This window comes from Hylaeus volcanicus, chromosome 2, assembly GCF_026283585.1.
Source record: "Hylaeus volcanicus isolate JK05 chromosome 2, UHH_iyHylVolc1.0_haploid, whole genome shotgun sequence".
In the NCBI taxonomy this organism is placed as follows: Eukaryota; Metazoa; Arthropoda; class Insecta; order Hymenoptera; family Colletidae; genus Hylaeus; species Hylaeus volcanicus.
The window spans coordinates 17,920,181-17,935,843 of record NC_071977.1 but is presented as its reverse complement, the minus strand read 5'-3'; the positions used below and the strand labels follow the sequence as shown (position 1 = coordinate 17,935,843).

At 33.6% G+C, this 15,663-nt stretch overlaps 1 protein-coding gene across 11 annotated transcripts in view; it reads right to left on the bottom strand.

Annotated features, from left to right (window-relative positions):
* The window catches only part of LOC128872654 (glucose transporter type 1), a 102,515-nt gene that overhangs the window by 29,106 nt on the left and 57,746 nt on the right, over positions 1–15,663 (bottom strand). For 10 of the 11 annotated variants that reach the window (XM_054115550.1, XM_054115549.1, XM_054115552.1 and 7 more), the window contains 7 exons: positions 14,235–14,427; positions 9,610–9,720; positions 8,938–9,033; positions 8,053–8,213; positions 4,483–4,842; positions 2,405–2,636; positions 2,037–2,249 (listed from right to left, as the gene is read on the bottom strand). In XM_054115550.1, coding sequence (XP_053971525.1) covers positions 2,037–2,249; positions 2,405–2,636; positions 4,483–4,842; positions 8,053–8,213; positions 8,938–9,033; positions 9,610–9,720; positions 14,235–14,427 — 1,366 coding nt within the window. The remainder of the gene's footprint in view (positions 1–2,036; positions 2,250–2,404; positions 2,637–4,482; positions 4,843–8,052; positions 8,214–8,937; positions 9,034–9,609; positions 9,721–14,234; positions 14,428–15,663) is intronic. The other variant, XM_054115560.1, reaches the window with a different exon arrangement.

The following is a 15,663-nucleotide window of genomic DNA, read 5'->3' as shown; positions in this document are numbered from 1 at the left end:
TTAATAAGAAGCACAATTATTAAGCCTAAGCAAATTAATGGGACTGCATGCATCGTAGCTAGTTGACACACATGTGTAATTAATTTTGAATTTTTGAATTTTTGAATTTCTGAATTTTCAAATAACCATAGTATATTTTTGTTTGTTATTGATTTTAAGTCTGTTCCGAGGAGCTATCCGTTTTACATAAATTCTGGAAGCTATCAACATAAGGCGTTCATGGTCCTAAAATAACGTATTCATCTGTAAAGTAATATAATGTATAGAACACGAAACTGGACAGCTAGCAACACGTAGAGCTTTCTCTTTTCTAACATCAAATTAGTTAATCTACTAAGAAGATTCAAAAAATTGAAAATCTTTCTAAGAAATTGTATCAACACAAATGACACAATTCTGTGAGATGTTTATTTGTATAGTGAGCATCGAATATTGAGTGAGATAGCCCCATGTGTTATCAATTTGGCCAACTTTATAAAAGATTTTGCAAAAAGGGATTTTTGAATAATATTATTATCGGTACTTGGATACAGTTTCTACGAGAATAAACTATTTCAAATCTATTAAGCAAGCCCTGTTTAAAATATATTTAATATTGTTTACCAAATGTTAGTAAAGTGACAAAATTTCATATAATACAGGGTGTTAAAAAAAAAGCATTCAATATTTATTTGATGTGTAGGGCACACTGTACCGAGTAAAAAAGCCTTAGTAAACGTAGGTCCAAAGGTCAACCGTTTCTGAGATATAAACATTTTTGTTTGCTAGTATCATGATTAACTTACTTGCTTCCATCGCATGCGATGTTTATGTCAGTATTTATAAATTGCGTTCTGAATGTTCCCATTCAAGTGCCGACAATTTCGTCAATTTCATTTTTTCAATTTCGTGTACAGAAATGAGCGGTGGACGCGTGGAAAATCTTCTATAAATATCGAAAACCCAGTAATAAGTCAATTATGATACTAGCAAACAAAAATGTTTATATCTCAGAAACGGTTGACCATTGGACCTATGTTCACTAAAGCTTTTTTACTGAGTACAATGTACTCTATACACCATATAAATATTGAATGCTCTTTTTGAAGACCATGTATATTCAACTATTATATTACTTGTTTATGACCAAGAAAACTTATACTGACATCTTTCAGAATTTACGGAGTATCCTTGAAGAAAGTAAGAAATTAACAACAAATTTTATGTAGTGGTATATAGCAATATATATCTTTTATATTATTATACATATACTACTATATAAAATATAATAATATACTATAATATATTATCATATAATATTAATCAAACGCCAATAAAAATCACTTCTTACTACTGCAACATTTTTAAAAAAGATGTACAAGCTAGGTTTACAAAGTATTCTGTATTGAAAATATAATTCATGGCCCTCGTTATTAATACACAATACTTCGTGCACCTGTTTTGCATACGTCTCATATTATCAAACAATTCGAAAGCACGATATCGATTTGAACAAGAATTGTTCGTTGTATGTCAACATACCAGGTGCTCTCTTAATCTCAGAAACGCAAATGAGGAATAACACGCAGGAATTGGAGTAGAACCTTACAAGTTACATGAATGTCTGGGATAAAGTAAAATGAGTTATCGAATGCAAGTTTATATACGTAAAATGGTGACAATTCTCACTGTTGGTGCAGTGCTGCACTCCAGCTGTGAACAAAGTGTTAGATACACCTTTCGCCAAGGTGCATGAAGTGACAAAGCACAAAGACATAGCTATATACAATCCACGTTCTCTGTGTGATGTAATTAATGTCCTAGGACGATCTAATTCCCGTAGACTTTCTACGTCGGTAAAGCGGTCTTTCTGAACGGTTAATTGCAAAATACTAATATTATTTTCTAATTATTAGAGTTGTCGCTCTCTTTATATGAAAATGGTATGCGACGATAAGTTACGAAAAATTTTCGTGTAGACGTATCGATATATTAGTTTGCTATTAAAAGACAGTGTGCGTACACTTGAAACGGGGGGTCTTGAAAGTACAACTTACCTTTATGAGAAAAGAAATTGTGATGAATATTGAAAAGATAAACATGCCACCAAGACCGTATAAGTGCAGTGTACGTCTTCCTGTTCTATCCATAAGCGGGATGGATACTAACGTCATACAAACCATAATGGCACCTATGCCAATGGTTGCAAACTTGGCACTCTCCTCTGTCAAACCAGAACTAGTGAACAAATTTGTTGAATAGTAAAATACCTGAAACACACGACAATTTCACGGTCCATTACATCCCCCGGCGTCGTGAATCGTGCGCGGTTTCGCGACTTGAACAACAGAAGTTGTCCGTGGGGCGAATACAAATTTCATAGCCTGTAATGCACGCCCGAGTTTATAGCGTGCGCGCTACTTACAGCATTAATGCCTGAAAGCTGTTGGGAAAGTTGCATAACCACACCAATAACCAGAGGCGCTCTCAACGTTGGGCTACATATGAGCTCTGTCATCGATATTCGAGACTCGGCTTGTTGAGCTCGTTCTTCGGCTCTCATTTCCTCAATGTCTTCTTCCACTTGGTTACTGGCTCTCAACCTTCTCAAAGCTTTACGTGCTTCTTCCTCCCACTGTTTGGTAATGAGCAAATATCTGGGACATAAAATTAAACGGCGTAAACCGTTAAGCACCGTGCCCGAACAATTTTAAACGGGTTAACGTATATCCGAGCAAATTGTTTTCATGAGACTCTACAAATTATTATTAGGTGTAGAATTAAGTTATGTTCACGATTTTCGCCGAGTCCAACTCAGTATATAAAATTTAAATTATTCGACACCCTTTTAATATTGGTGCTTCCAGAGCTGCATTTGTTGCAATTGATTGATTAACATAATGTTAAGAGGGGTGCTCTTCAATTTTTACCAGTTTCGAGGCAATTTTCATGATCTTTTCGTAAGTAAAGTACTTGACGTAAATTTTTGAAATTTAGTACGTTTATTTATATATAAACATATATTATATGTATTAAACATTATATATGTTATATAATGTATTAAACATTATATATGTTATATAATGTATTAAACATAATATATGTTATATAATGTATTAAACATTATATTATGTATATACAGTGGGTGTAGAAAGTATTCGTACACGGATCAATTTCCAAAGAAAATATGTGAAATTGTAATTTATTAACTTCTTTTTTTATAAACAATCTTTTTTATAATCAATGATATTCTACATATTCTTGGAAATCTCTAGAATAGATACAGTACGAAAAGGTTAGGTATTTTGTATAAGTGAGAAATCAACAAGAAAAAACAATGAATCGATAGAAATACAGAAGCAATAAGTATTCGTACAAGTGTTAAGTTTTTAAAAATTCATTTAAAAAACAAACGAAATTTACATTAATTTATAAATAATTAATACTTTGTGGGATTTCCTTTTGATTTTATAATTACTGCAGCTCTTCTAGGCATTAAATTAACTATCATAAATGTCGATGTTATTCGGGGTGGGATCTTCTTTCATTCCTTTATTAGAGCATTTTTTAAGTCTTTTTTACTGGAAATTTAATGTTTTCTAATTTCCACGAAGCAATAAGCTGCTGTGCTTATGTTACAAATTCTACTGTAAATTGTTCGTTATAAGAACTGTGCAAATATTTATTGCTTCTATATTTCTACCAATTTTTTGTATTTTCTTGTTAATTTCGCTAATTATATAAACTAGTAATTGTTGTTTGAACTATATTCTAGAGATTTCCGAGAATATGTAGAATATCATTGATTATAAAAAAAGGAGTCATTAAACTACTATTTCACACAAAAGATTTTTGGGAAATTGATGGATGTACGAATACATTCTACACCCACTGTATATATATACAGTGGGTGTAGAATGTATATATATATGTAAGTCTCTATAGTTTCCAACTGTTCTACTTAATTCTGCTCAAGCGGACCATGTACGTTAACGCGATTGAGTCTGCTTGATGGTTACAAATAATAAAAATTGATTTTGTTCTATACATTATAAATGTAATTATAGCGTTAATTAGAAAAAACCAAATGTTTGAGGGAAGCATATCCCTCTGGGGACGAGTTACAGGTGCTGCCACGATAAATAAACGAATTTGGGCAAAAATCTGACAGAACTCTTTTTTACACCTAATAGTATTGGGTTGTCCAGAAAGTTCGTGCCAATTTTTGAGAAAAATTCAAAGGCACATTTGAATTAACACGCGGCACATTTGATTTTTCCGGCCAAACTTTGTCAGCGTGTTCTACACGCAAAAGTAAAACAAAAATGTTATGAACATATGGTCTTATTAATGTTTTCAACCATTCCGATATATTCAGACCTGTATCAGCTACCAAAAATGGACATGGACTTTTCAGATAATCCAATACTACAGATACGATACTGTAGATACAACGATAATTAGGCAGTTAACATTTACTATGATGGCTACGTAGCCGTCTACCTTGGTGATTCAGGGCAAACTGGAAGCAGCAGTAACTGTAGAATGGCAGGGCAGATAGCTAGCCCTAAGAGAACTGGCCAACCCTCATTTGTTCCAAGGATTTGCTCGATGCCCAGCACCTGGGAGACCAGGAGACCCACCGTAACAGCGAGCTGGTTCACCGTGCCTAGGCCGCCTCTCAGGTTCAGTGGTGCTATCTCCGATATGTACATGGGAACCAACGAGGTGTTTAAGCCACAATTGACACCGATGATGAACCGTCCAAAGAACAACATTTCGTATGAGTGAGCAATCTTTGTACAACCCATCAGGCACGCCCCCACGATGCCCAGCACGTTGTTTAGCAGTAAGCCCCCCTTTCTGTGAGTGAACGAGAAAACATGAGCGATGTAATCGATTAAATGCTCGTTACCCACCAGCACGTCTCACGATTTAATATTCAAACATTACGCGCTACCAGGGCCGGATCAAGCTACGGGCTTTAGGGGCTACGGTACAGATACCTTAGCCAGAGGGTATCCATTGATTAATTTGAGCCAATTCAATGAATCGGGGCGTATGCATAATGCACTACGAGGCGGCTACTTATGACCTGCGGCTCGAACACTGACCCATGATACTATAACAATTTACTTATGACCCGAATGCAACGTCAAAAATATTGTTCGGTGGAATTGAGAAAGATTCGGTGGTACAGTTTCGAAGTGAAAATAAACTACAACTAACTATTAATTTTCTACCATTTATTGTTTTATTCTTAGCTTCTTTAGTAACCTCATTCTTCAAATTCCTACTTTCACGGAAGACTTCGGTTTTAATATTGCAACTTTAACGAATTACTTCGGCTTAAATATTCCTGCTTGAGTAAGTAACTTCAACGTTAATACGTAGCAATGTTCTTGCTTTCATGAGAGATTTCAAAGGAGGGTGTTAAGAAATGCCCATTCTTGCCATCGCCTGGAAATGAAAAATTCATGCAGGATCTTTTAGAGTGTCTCCCAAGGAACAAAAAATGTCGGTATCACTTTCCCGAGAAACGATGGGAAAGTTGTCAAAAATACGTTCAATGTATGAATGTGATGATAACGGAACTTACGTATATTTTACATTTTGTCGTCTTCTTCTTCGAATATCGAACCGTCTTCGAAATATTTAACGACTTTTTATACGTTCTGCGATTACTTCGACATTATATTGATATTTTTTAATGAATTTCAATTTATTAACTTGTTCAACTGTTAATGGTTTCCGAGTTTCCACTACAGAAAATCGAAAGCCATGATCCGCAAGGAAAATATCAAATACCCGGTTCAAAGTAACTTAATCGAGAGTATCGAAACGTCTTAAAAATGATTAATAAGAATCATGAATTGAAACTAATAAATCTTACTGACTAATAAATTAAGGGTAGTAATGGAACAAACTGGAAGTATATAATCATTGCTACATAGGATTAAATGAAAGTTGTCAAAGAAAAGATCAGAGAAAAGAGATATTATAACTAAAATAATCAGATCTGTTTTCTTTTTTGGCTCTGGGATCTAACTCTTGTTTATATCGCAACGTCTCATTGTCGCGACGTATCGGGAATATATTTATGGTGAGGATCAGTACCATCATACAATATTGATTTTAAAAAATACCAGATTGATGTGGAACCAATTAACGCCATTTTACTTCAAACGAAACTGCATTCACGACATTCAAATAGTTTAAAATACTTTGCATATATACTAATTGATAAAAGTAAAACAGCACTGGAAGCCATAATTGCACACTCATGTGGATGCAAAGTCGCAGTACGCGTTGTTGGTTGCTGTTCCCATGTACCCATGATTATATGGTACTTTGGATTTGCTCGATTTCAAGCTTCAATTCATCTGCCTGCTGAATTCCTTAATACTTATTTCGATGATGGTTCGATATCCGAAGAAGAAGACGACGAATTGTAGAATATACGTAAGTTTCGTTATCATCACATTCATACTTTGAACGTATGTTTGACAACTTTCCCATCGTTTCTCGGGAAAGTGATACCGACATTTTTTGTTCCTTGGGAGACACTCTAAATGATCCTGCATGAATTTTTCATTTCCAGGGGATGGCAAGAATGGGCAGTTCTTAAAACCCTCCTTTAATATTGCAACTTTTATGAATTATTTTAATTTGAATATTCCTGCTTGTACATGTAACTTCAACGTTAGTATTTCTACTTTCGTGAATAAATTCAATTTAAATATTCTTACTCGTATGAATGACTTTAACTTCAATATTCTTGCTTTCATAAGAGATTTCAAATTTTAATATTGCAACTTTTAGGAATTATTTTAATTGGAATATTCCTGCTTGTATAAGTATAATTTAGAAAGATTTGTTATTATTGTTTTGAAATGAGAATAAACCAAGACTAGCATCATTTTATTCCTTATTATTTTATTTCTAATTTCATTAACAATTTGATCTTTCGAAATCCTATTTGTATGAATTACGTCTATTTCAATATTCCTGCTTTCGTGAAGAAATTGGATATTGCAATTTTAATGAACTACTTCAATTTAAATATTTCTACTTTCATGAATAATTTCAACCCTAATATCTTACTTTATGGATGGCTTCAACTTGAATGTTCCTGCTTTCACGAAGGAGTTCAAATTAAACATTTCTACTTTTATGAATTATTTCAACTTAAATGTAGTGCATAGTAAATGAACTTCTTTATTCGCTTATAATAGCATAGTACTGCGGATTTAGTCATATTTAAAATATAACCGATTTGATTGGAGAGTTACAATTGAGTTATAATTATCGTGAAAATAAATTAAAATTGTTCTTGATCTTTTTCTTTCCTTTTGAAAATATTGCTGGGAGTTTCACTATACCTGTAGTCCAGGGTGTACAAAAACTTAATCCGGCACTGTGCGCTACCGATAATATCTGGCATACAAGCCTAGCTACACAGGTCATTCCACGCCAGATCGATCACTTTTGTACTCGATGTCAGTGATCTTGCTCAAATTGAACTGTGTTGCAGTCCATGTGAAAAAATAGGGGAAGTTTAGGTAGCCATTTTGTTGCTTTCGAAAATGTTTGAAAAATACGGACCCTAAAAGTTGACAGTATTCAGAATTTCTATGAAAAATACGTTCGCAAAAGAGTTCTTTCAACTCTACAACTATTAAAAAAACGAACATTAATTTCTTCTGCTTTAATCGTAAAGGATTGTCCTTTCTAATTTTCGATTTTATCTCTGAACTCGTTTACGCGATGTAAAAATATTGTTAATAGTTTTAATATTTTTGTGTAGCTCAAATGATTTCGGACAAAGCAAAACAGTTAATAAGGATAATCCTGGGTGAATAAAATAAAGGAAAAGGAAAATTCGTACGCTTAACCTTTACAGAGATAAAAATTCTGTAAAAGCAGCAAAAATGATGATATTAGTTTCCTTTATTGTCAGATGAACTGTAACAGATTTCAATTTAAGCAAAATCTCTGATATCGAAGCTAAAAATGATCGATTTAGCTCAGATTAACCCACACGTAAACACAATGCAACGTTATCGTACAAACCTGCCAAATCTGTTGGCAATTATTCCTCCGCTAAAACCACCTAGCATACCACCAATCGCAAATATGCTTACGGCCACTGAATACAATTTCTTCACGGAGTCGTCGGAAATGTCTTCTCCATACCTGTCCTTGTAAACGTCTTTCATAAAATTTTCAATGTTCTGAAACAGACATTTGTGCGAATCAATATCTTTGAATTGAAAGAAACGCAGAATATAAATGGTGAAACACTTCGTGGATAAAGAATGATTCCTTTTAGTTAGTTAACGTTTACACAAAGTAGAGCACGTAGCAAATAAAATCAAAGCAAAAAGATTGCAAATCTTTTTTTTTAACATTTTTTAATTTTATTAATAATTTTGAAGATATTGTACTTTAAAATGGAAAATAGTCTTACTAAATAGACATGAAATCTTTTTGCTTTAATTTAAATTTTTTATACCTAAACGATATTTTAAAGTAACCAATTTCTGTTCAAATGTTGTATGATTTTCAATACACATAAGTGTAATCCAGATTAGTATAGTATTATTATACATAATAAAATTGTAATATAATTAACCTGCGATGTAACAGTACATAGTAACAATATAATAATAATAATAACATGTAATACAATTATAAGTTTTAAAGAAATTCACTGTGACAAAATTTTTTACTAAAGTTTATGTTGGAAAGCAAAATATATCAATTAAAATATCAAGTGAAATTAAATTTCCTTTAATTTAAGAAGAAATTTAAAAGAAATAAATAGATGCAAGGCCTTTCATCACACAGTGACTGAACTATGTCATTTGTTAATTATACATTCATTTGTTAATGAGGATACAATTAAACACTGAATATTAAGAATTTATTTTCAAAAAAAAAAAAAAAGAAACGTACCACTTCCGGCGCATTAATAACTCCAGTGTTGTATCCAAACTGCAACATTCCTAAGACTGCTGCCAGTATTGCATACGACAGGAAAAGTGTTAGCCCCTGAAAGCATCACGTGCATTGCTGAGTATCGATTCAAAATTTAACAACACCAACATGTGTCAAAAATAACTTTTAATCAAAACTAATAACATAGTAGCTGTTTCAAATAAAATAATTAATACATTCATTTTCAACTAAATATAAATGATGTAACATGCGAATAAGATCGATGAAGGGTGAAATAAAACACCAAAAAATGTCATAATAGTTTATTACGGTGTCTCTTGTCGATTTACTATAAAATCATATGCTATAACGAATGATAATCGTGCAGAGATACAATCAGATGCATAACGTAAACTATCAAATTAGAATAATTGTAACACAGCAAACGCAACAAACTAAATACAATTGTAGCATAATAATAATAATAATAATAATAATAATAATAATAATAATAATAATAATAATAATAATAATAATAATAATAATCATGACGATGATGATGATGACAATTATGGTAATGATAATAATACACAAACAAACAGCCATGGAAAGCGATACCGTTTCACTCGGTACAAAATAATAGTGGCACGGCAAAAAAATAAATGTTCTGATCTTAAAGACAACCATCACCTGCTCCAAAAGTCTAAGTTTCCGTCGATGTGAGTGTTCTTCAAGTCGATCCACATATTCTCGTAACTCTTCTATCTCTTCTTTCACCTGCTGTACTGTATCTAGTTCGTGCTGCGTGGGATTGGGAAATACGCTTTAGAAAGAGGAAGTTCATTTCAAGACAGGCTAGATACAGACACTTAAACGGTACGTCGATAATGCAAAGGATCGAATAAAAATTCCGCGAAGCAATCGTCGAAGTAATGGTTTGCAGACAACTATCGATCTATCTTTCACGCTTCTTCGATTTTCTCGTTAACCCTAGAATGCCACGCTAGGGTACACTGTATTCCAGTCTACTTTCTCGTGTTTATGTCTTTCCTAAAGAGTGATACTTAGATTCCCACCCCTGCCCAACAAAGTGTTTGTGGTATCAAGATCTCGACTGATGACAAGTCAAACCTAAAGTTGGTTGAGAAATTTCATCAGGGGTAGTTAGACACTAGTGTTTCGATTAAGTATAAACTTTATTTTGTGAATTTATAAAATTGCTTTTCCATTTTGTAACAATTATTGCTGTGTTTGCTAGGTATTTGATTTTGTGATATTGTATTTTATTTACTTTATTTTATTTATTTTGATTCTTTTCAAATATTTAGTTCGTTCATTTTTGTGTATTTTCGTTTATTTCAATAATTTATTCCATTACATTCCATCAATTTATTACTACCACGTGTGTAATTTGTTAATTTCGTTTTTTTTTTTTAAATATTTAATTCGTTCATTTTTGTATATTTGCGTTTATTCCAATAAATAATGTATTCCATCCATTACTTTTTTTCATTTATGTAACTTTCATTCCCATTTTAAGATTGTTATTCCAACGTAATTATTATTTTCATGTCAACCAGAGTTAATGGATAACTTCATGATGTTTTATTAAAGTGTGTAACTAATTACAATGTTATTACACTAATAACTCCATGAAACTATTGATAATATTGTATTTGGATATTGATTTTTGTATGATGATTCAAAGTAGTTAGTACTTTAGTCATGCCTAAATATAGCAGATATTATAAACCAGAATTATTTTAGCATTAATAAAAAGTAGCACTCTAATTACATTCACACCTAGTTTATCTCAGCAAAACTTCACATCCTTTGGAGTGTATCGATTGCTGAACTTATCGTTTAAGTTTCATGTTTAACAGATAGATTAGTTAAGAGAAAATAAACTCAAACGACGTTTTGAACGACCACATAACTACTTAAACGCGGCTTCGTAAAAATTACTAATTTACAGTTGGCTATTCTATACATAAAAATATTCCTCTATTTTACTGTGTCTAAAAATGAAATATGGCGTTCTAGTGTCAAGAGTTCGAATTGAAATTCGCGGATCACGAATCGAGGAAGCGTTTCGTTTATTGAACGTTTCAGATACCACGATCTTATAAACAGGTCAGGACACTCCAGCCCGGAAAACGCCCTCCAACTGAAGCCAACATGACAATGTGTGTATGTACGAATGTACAATGTACTATAATAGTTTTATATTCATATTATGAAACTTTTCTTGATAAAAGTTCTATAATTCTTTTCGTCTAACTTTCATTGCAAGGTTACCGTAAGAACAGTTTTTAAAAAAGTTCTTAACACGTTAAACGCCGCGCCCTTAATCCCTGCAGAGCAGCGTTGAACTTTTCATTTAGACTACTCCACTGTAACGATGCCTGCGTACCGTAGTTGAACATTCCCTACAAGCAACATTAGTCAATAAATAAAAAAACATTATATTTTAAGAAAAGCTCGATTTCATTTTATAAAACAATCTAGACAAAGATGGTGCTTACTTAGCAGATATTACAGGTATGTTTTGAACCACTCCAAATCTTGATTATTAAAAAACCGTGGAATTTATGTATTTGTGAAGTACACTGATATGAGAAATATACCAAAATTATACATGATGTAGAATATCAAAAATATTTTGAATTATTCTTGACTAAATCGAAAAATTAGGAAAAATATGTGCTTATTGGTTTTATTTGTTCAAATCGAATTGTTTATAGTCAGTAAAAACATGCTTTACGAGAAATATTTATAAAAAAGCAATATATTATAATTAACTATAGTGGTGCCACCTATGCCTTGACACCATTTACATTCAAAGGATGTTATTGTTCGTTAGAAACCAAACTTCTTTCATATTCAACATTTCCATTTCCAGTATTTTTCGAGGAATTTACTTACATACCCATTTTATTCAGAAATTCGAGGGTAGTTTTCACCCCCTGAACATGAAGCATATCAATAAACTTCGAAACTTATTGTGGGGTACGTTGATATGGAAAATATACCAAAATTATACATAATGTAGAATACATATATTCATTTATAATAACATATATTGCGTAGAATATTCTATTAATTAATATACTAATATTAATACTTCATTTTGCATAAATGCATATACCTTTCCATTATGTTTAGCATATATTTGTTGCATTCTTTTCTATCATGGATTGCATAAAATACAATAGCTTAATTATCAACATCATTATTGTTTGCACGTAGACAATTCCACGAAAGTCTTTAAAAAACGACGTCAATTTTTTTTCTTTTTAGCCACGGAAAGCAGTTATTGGGTCAATGGCATAGCCTAAACGAAAAGTTCAGTCCCGGTCTATGGGGACCAGCGTTTAACGCGTTAAAGTAAAAGGTTATTTCCATAAGAGTGACGTCACGATACATATCTTGTTAAACAAAAAGTATCAGTGAAAACAATGTTAAAAAAAAAGAAATAGAAGTCTGTTTCCTTTTCTCAATCCCAAATCAACACTTTAACTACCGTCTTATTTAGACAGAGTTCCCAACTTGAAAGATTTTCTACATTAACACGTTGATGCCAAGCTAATAATCGTGAAAATGTCTACGAGGCTAAAATTTTGTTTGTATACAATTAAAAATGATATAACCTAACATTTACGGTAGTACTAATTCTTCCACCCTCTTTAAAATTTACCAATCCTATCCAAATTTATTTTCTGTAACACCTCAACTTCAGAATTCATTTATTTAATTCGTTAATAAAAATCCTTGTTATCCACACATGGATGACGTGACGTTCAACTCTTTGCGTGTAACTACACTAGTTTACAGCCAAAATGTACATTCAATGCGACAATTTTTTTCTTATGTATTTTGTCCTACTAAACTCGAAAATCGCAAGAAAACATTTCTCTATGGATAGGTTTCCATTATATGAATTTTTGAAATTTTTTCGATTTTTTTCTGACATACCTTTACATTTTAGGCCATATCTCGAGTTAGAAACGTCCGATTGAGTCGCGCAAGACGCCATTTGAAGGTAATCGAATTTCTAACAATTGGTTTTTACATTATTTTCCAATCGGATCAATAGTTTAAGTGTTACGAGCCAATATATATAAGAAACTTTGATTGTTTCGGCTAAAATAGAATACGAATATTTCTTCCATTGGCATGGGAAAATAGAAATTGTCAAATTATGTCCAGTTTCTTATTGTTTACGTATAGATCGCACTTTTACGAAGAAAACAAGCTTTTGTTGAAGAAAGTCTATGGATAAATACCGGAGTTAGGAACAATTGAGTAAAGGTACAAAAATTCCAATTTTACTCTGTTTTTGTATTTTTTTCCTGTTTATATAGGAAACATTTATTTAATTAATTTCGATTAGAAATAATTTCGACCTTTACTTTGTCTTCTGTTATTCGTTGGGTTCGTTTCTCTGATGAAGAACCAAATGTAGTCTCCCAACATTCTTTCATCCCAATATCCTTGATAGCGTTGCTCAATAGTTTTTATATCTTGGTGAAACCTTTCGCCGTGTTCGTCACTTACATCGCCAAGATTGTCCGGGAAAAAATCCAAGTGAGAATGTAAAAAATGAATTTTGAGCGACATATTTAAACTATTGAACCGATTGGAAAATAATGTCAAAACCAATTGTTGGAAATTCGATTACGTTTAAAATGGCGTCCCGCGCGACCCAATCGGACGTTTCTAACTCGAGATATGGCCTAGAATGTGAACGTATGTCAGAAAGAAATCGAAAACAAATTCAAAAATTCATATAATAGAAACCTATCCATAGAGAAATGTTTTCTTACGATTTTCGAGTGTAGTAGACCAAAATACATAAGAAAAAAGTTGTGGCATTGAATCTACATTTCTTTTTTTTTTTGTAAACTAGTGATATTAATGTACTCTAATTCGTGTATACAATTAAAAAGTACACATATTAAAAACCCTATCTGTTTCTCCAAATTGATCATTGTAAGAGGATACGCAGTTAGCCAATTCTAGACGGTAAACATTGGAATTAGAAATCCTATAAGAAGGCTCCCGGTAGATAAAGTGTTAACCCTTTGCACTCGAGAGGCGACTCTCAATTGTCACTAAGGTTTGCGTGACAACTCATATGTTAGTTCGCGCTGCCAGAAAATCGCATCGAACGCAAAGGGTTAATTACGTTCAAAGCTTTACTTTTCCTTTTACCCCGATGTCGCCATATTTTCTTCAATCGGGGTACACAGTTTCTCTATTGTTTGGCCCTGGAGTGTCCAGACCCGATTATAAGACCGCGAGACCGACAATACCTTGATCGCGACCATGTCCCGTTTCACCTCGCTGACCTCGCTCTGGCAAGACTCTACGCTCTTGGTGAGTTCCTGCAGCTGAGTGCGGATCTCGCAGAGCGCGACGGTGGTCTCCAGCTGGCGGTCACCCCGCTGCAGCTCGTCCAGCTTGGCACTCAAGTTCATACTCATAACGCTGACCTGTTTCTGCAGACTGCCCACACACACACACCCTCACGTGAATCTCGCTGACTCGCCCCGTTTAAAGCAAATCGGCATTGTCGAGCACATTGACAGACACTAGACACGATCAAGGCTAACTATTGCCTAGTCCCTAAAGAGAAGTAACCAACTACCTCCGCGCGAAAAAAAAAACTGCCGAGCCTTCAGTAGCGTTAACGCTTGCACCGTGGCGTTTATCACTTTTTCATTTACCGCGTTTATACTTATTTCTTTTTTCGTTTTTCTCACCAGGCGCGCCTTATATTCTCTGTTTGTCACGTGCGAGGATATAAAGCACTGGCTCACGGTGGAGAACAAAATAAATAACTCAACAGGTGTACCATGGTTTACACCGTGCTTTTGAATCTGATGCGAGCCAGCGGTAGCTCGGCAGCTATGGATACGTAGGGTAATATACGAGTACAGCGTGTAAACAGAGATATACAGACACACATATACGTATTATATCAGACACCGTCTATGTATATGAGTATAGAAATATTTATATATTTTATATATATATATATATATTGAATTGAAAAATAGCACAACGTACAAACGCCACTAAAAGCACGTCTAAACTGTGTGTGGGTGAGTGTCAGGGTGAAAAACACTACGGTGAAATATATATACATATATATATATATATATATATATATATATATATATATATATATATACATAATTGTCAGAGCTGTGCACATTAGATGGAAGTTTGTGAAGGTGAGAGATGAAAAGTCCCCGTTATAAGAAACATTAACAGGCCCCGTGAGCTTCATACGCTACAGAGGATCGAATGATCGCCCCATTCGTCCTGGTTTCGTTATCGTATACCACGAATGTACCACCCAACCCGTTCCCAGCCGCATAAACACGAGATCTTCGGCACACGCGAAGCGTGATCTACAAAGCACGATGCGGGACTGTGCAAGTGAGTAGAAAAGAATGATATTCGATGCTCGTTTACTCCGAACGTTCCGTGTACACGTGAATAAGTAACACGCATGGATCAATGATGCAACAATCGCGAAGGAGATTTCTTTTATTTTATTTTTTTGTTTAGCAAACTTATCGATCGATGTGCACAGCCAAGCAGAAAAGTGGTTCGTTTATAATCAGGGGTGGGTGTTTGGGGGCGAAACGAAAGAGAAGTAAAAGTTGGGACAGAAAAACAATGAAATAAAGAGAGAGAGAGAGAGAGAGAGAGAGAGAGAGAGAGAGAGAGAGA